The sequence below is a fragment of the Coffea arabica genome, unplaced genomic scaffold (assembly GCF_036785885.1).
Source record: "Coffea arabica cultivar ET-39 unplaced genomic scaffold, Coffea Arabica ET-39 HiFi ptg000106l, whole genome shotgun sequence".
In the NCBI taxonomy this organism is placed as follows: domain Eukaryota; kingdom Viridiplantae; phylum Streptophyta; class Magnoliopsida; order Gentianales; family Rubiaceae; genus Coffea; species Coffea arabica.
Genome location: NW_027266246.1, coordinates 56,463 through 60,304, shown reverse-complemented (window position 1 = coordinate 60,304; position 3,842 = coordinate 56,463). Strand labels below are relative to the sequence as shown.

The following is a 3,842-nucleotide window of genomic DNA, read 5'->3' as shown; positions in this document are numbered from 1 at the left end:
AAACAAGTCGAATCAGTAAAGACGTCCCTCATTTGCGCTTTGTCCAATAGTAAGGCATCAGCTAGATTCCTACCAAGAAGGGGGAAAAGTTCTCTTGAAACAGTGGTCCAGAGTGTCTTAGATGGAAAGGAGGGCATTCGTGGAGGTTTAGTCCATGCATTACAGGTTGTTCAATCTTTCAAGAGAAAGACTACAAATATAGATGAAAAGAGTCTAAGATTGCAGGGATCAAGCAATCAGGAAAGCACCACTTAGTTCGAATAAGGAGGATATTGTGGTAGGTCTTGATGCTGAGCTGACGACTATCTTGGAGGGGCTCACTGGACTGCCACTTGGACTAGAAATAGTGACAATTTCTGGGATGGGCGGCATTGGTAAGACAACTCTTGCTAGAAAAGCTTTTAATGATCCTTATACTGTTTATCACTTCTATTGTCGTGCATGGATAACAGTATCCCAAGTCTATCAAGCGAGAGACTTGCTACTAGCCCTTTGGAGCTCTATTGCACAGTCCACTGATAAAATGGTTGAGAAGAGCAATGCTCAATTAGCTGAAATTGTGTACAGAAGGTTGAAAGGTAAGAGGTATGTGATTGTTATGGATGACATGTGGAGCATTGATGCTTGGAATGATGTCAAAAGGTGTTTTCCTGATGACGAAAATGGAAGTCGAATAGTAGTTACTAGTCGGTTCAAGGAGTTAGCAACAAACGTGAGTCCCAAGAAGCCACCTCATTGCATGAACCTTCTGAACATAGAACAAAGCTGGGAACTATTGGAAAAGCTCATCTTCGGGACAGCAAGCTGCCCCCATGAATTGGTAGGAGTTGGAAAACAAATAGCTAAGAGATGCCGAGGATTACCTCTAGCTATTGTCGTTATTGCTGGTGTTCTCTCACGTGACATCGGGGCATACAATTGTTGGAATGAGATTGCAGAGGAGGTTAGCTCAGTTGTTTCCACTGATCCAGAAAATTGCTTAGATATACTTGCTTTGAGTTACAATTGCTTGCCCCATCACCTGAAAGCCTGCTTCCTCTATATGGGGATTTTCCCTGAAGATTGTGAGATTGAAGTTTCAAAATTGATTAATTTATGGGCTGCAGAGGGCTTCTTATATTTGAATTCAGAGAAACAGTTGGAACAGATTGGAGAGGATTACTTGGAAGACCTTATCGGCAGGAACTTAGTTTTGGTTGAAAAGAAGCGCTTTGTGGGGGAAGTCAAAACTTGTCGCCTCCATGACTTCTTACGGGAATTGTGCTTGAAAGAAGCTCAGAAGGAGAACTTCATGCATGTCATACAAAGGAGAAGTGCCAAAGGTGTTCAAGCAGGCACGCGTAATCAACGTCGTCTCAGTTTTCATTTGGATCCTTACAGTCATGCGACTACAGCACCTGCAATCCCACATGTCTCATCTTTTGTGTGTTTCACATTGGGCACTGATATAGTACCTGATATTCTATTCTTTCAACTAGGCTTTAAGTTGCTCAGAGTATTAGACGTATTCTTTCTGCATTTCGATTACTTCCCTGTTCAAATATTAAAGCTGATACATTTGAGGTATCTTGCACTCTATGTTACTTATGAGCTTCCTGCCTCAGTATCCCAACTGAGGAATCTCCAGACCTTAGTCATTCATGGTCCATGGCTTTGTCAGGAATCTGGCGGTAGGCCAACATTGTTACTGGAGTATTGGAGCATGCCTTCACTGAGGCATGTGCATGTTACTGTGGCTTGTCATCTAAAGAATCCTTTCACTGTACAAGATAACCTTCCTCGTCCATTTGCTTCAGAACACCTGCAAACTCTCTATACAATACAATTTTCAAGTTGCACAAAGGAAGTTTTCAGTGTCATGCCCCATCTTAAGAAACTGGGAATTTGTGAAACTAGAGAAGACTACAGCACAGACAGTTTCTCACAAGTCCTAAATAATCTTGTTTACTTGCAAGAACTTGAAACTCTGGAGTGTTCCTTCCACACACAAAAAAGAGAAGTGCGAAGGATTTTGGGTTTGGCTCTTTTGCCAGTGACTCTTAGGCATTTGAGTTTGAGTTGGAGTTATTTACCATGGAAATATATGACCTCCATTGCCATGTTACCCAACCTTGAGGTACTTCAACTCAAAAATTATGCTTTCCAAGGACCAAAATGGGGGCCAACTGAAGAAGGTTTTCGTAGTCTAAAGCATTTGCTAATTGAAAACATGGATTTGATCCATTGGGAAGCAACAATATTTCGCCACTTTAGGTGCCTTCAACATCTTGTTCTGAAATCTTGCAAGCTCTTGGAGAAGTTCCCTTTTGGTGTTGAGAACCTGCAGCGGCTTGAGGTCCACTATTGTAGTGAACCTATTGAGAATTCTGCTAAAGAAATTCAAGAAGAGATTGAAGGCATTGATGTTATTATCAGAAGTGATCGGTATGTTAAACATTCTCCTTGTATGATTCTTGACTTGTGATCTTTTACTTGCACCTGATAGTTTGAACTTAAGACGGAAGAACTTTGATTCAAATGGTATATGTCTGAGATTTTAATAATGTCTTTTCCTGCGCCTACTATTGCTAATGGTATTCTGCTCTTTTCTGTCTAGGAAGCTACTTATTTTTATTCCCCTTTTTGTGTCAGTAACCCGGACTCCGCATAAGGTGTGCTTTCAATTCCTCTTTCTTTCTTAAATATCCAATGTTTATCAACTTCTTCGTTTCCAAATTTCTTTCCAAATAACCATTTGTAAGACTTCGCTCTCATGTGACAAATGCGCTGTGACTGCCAAATGCATACTCATGGCTTTTGTCTTAGTTAGCATTTGACAAGTTGGTCCTCCCATTCTACGTTTCCTTGATGCCTGTTTCAGTACTTTTATGTTGATGTCCTTGAAACTTGCAGTTTATGAAGTTTATATTGACGCACCATTCCTGCACTTGCATTTCCTGACATTGTATGGATTGCATGTATCTGTGATGCCTCCAAAATCGTGTCACAGATTTCAGCACTCTGCATAAAAGGGAAGCTTTGAGCTGCAGCTTGCAATTTCGATTTCCCAACTGACATGGAATTGCTTCTTGTCATCCATCTTGCTGAGACTTTTCGTAAATGTTGCATAAGAGAGTTGAAGGCCAGCCCCTACGCCATATGATGAAAGCGTTTCAAGGTCTTGGCATGTACCTCGTTCATTTTATCTTGAAATTGATCTGAGATTTTCTCCTAGTCCTAGCTAACGATTGAGCAGGAAGCTTCTAATAGGTCTTGTTGAATATGAATGGACAAGAATCAAATGAATCCCATTTGGCTAGGAATGCTTATATTTTTGACATTGAATAAACACAATCCTTTAGTTCTTGTGGTACCTCCCAAGTGAACTGATATCAATTTTTACTTGTTTTATTACTTATCTTGATGCGTTTGAAGTAATCATCTAGTGCATGTAAACAAAAATTCGTCAAACTCTCTCAAAGTTCGCAAATTGCTTGTTCCGATGCAGGATATCTTTTAATCTTTTACAGGTTTTACAATAAAAAGTTAATATGTTCGTTTAATATCACGTCCTCTGTCTCTTGATCTTTTGTGTCAGCAATATACACTATTTAAAGCTGTTTGATTTCGAGAAACAGGTTAAAATGGGTTAAGCATTACTTATTTCTGTTGTCAATTTTCATTCCACGAGGTCAGTCCCAGAAAAGCGAGCAGAGGCATTGCGGTTTCAGATCCTATTACAATGTTCAGTGTATCGTATAAACTGCTTGTACTCCTTCCATTCCCTTTTACGTTTCGCAGTCAACTTTGCATATGAGCAACCAAAACACATCAACTAACATTTGATTAGGTGATGAAAATTG

At 40.0% G+C, this 3,842-nt stretch overlaps 1 protein-coding gene across 8 annotated transcripts; it reads left to right on the top strand.

Annotated features, from left to right (window-relative positions):
* Window positions 1-6: 6 nt before the first annotated feature.
* On the top strand, window positions 7-3,352 carry LOC140004278 (putative late blight resistance protein homolog R1B-16). 8 transcript variants are annotated; one of them, XM_072073596.1, is made up of 3 exons: window positions 7-2,424; window positions 2,632-2,651; window positions 2,990-3,352. In XM_072073596.1, the coding sequence occupies exons 1-2, from the start codon at window positions 362-364 to the stop codon at window positions 2,648-2,650; spliced, it is 2,082 nt and encodes a 693-aa protein (XP_071929697.1). In that variant the 5' UTR covers window positions 7-361; the 3' UTR covers window position 2,651; window positions 2,990-3,352. The 8 variants fall into 8 exon arrangements, with proteins under 8 accessions (XP_071929697.1, XP_071929696.1, XP_071929693.1 ...); XM_072073595.1 differs by having other exon boundaries at window positions 2,893-3,352; XM_072073592.1 differs by having other exon boundaries at window positions 2,601-2,651.
* The last annotated feature ends 490 nt before the right edge of the window (window positions 3,353-3,842 follow it).

Coding starts and splice junctions, on each gene's coding strand:
- LOC140004278 (XM_072073590.1), top strand. CDS start 362: ATGGGCGGCATTGGTAAGACAACTCTTGCTAGAAAAGCTTTTAATGAT. Junction 2,425..2,596: donor GTTATTATCAGAAGTGATCG/GTATGTTAAACA, acceptor TTTTCTGTCTAG/GAAGCTACTTATTTTTATTC. Junction 2,652..2,892: donor TAACCCGGACTCCGCATAAG/GTGTGCTTTCAA, acceptor TGAAACTTGCAG/TTTATGAAGTTTATATTGAC.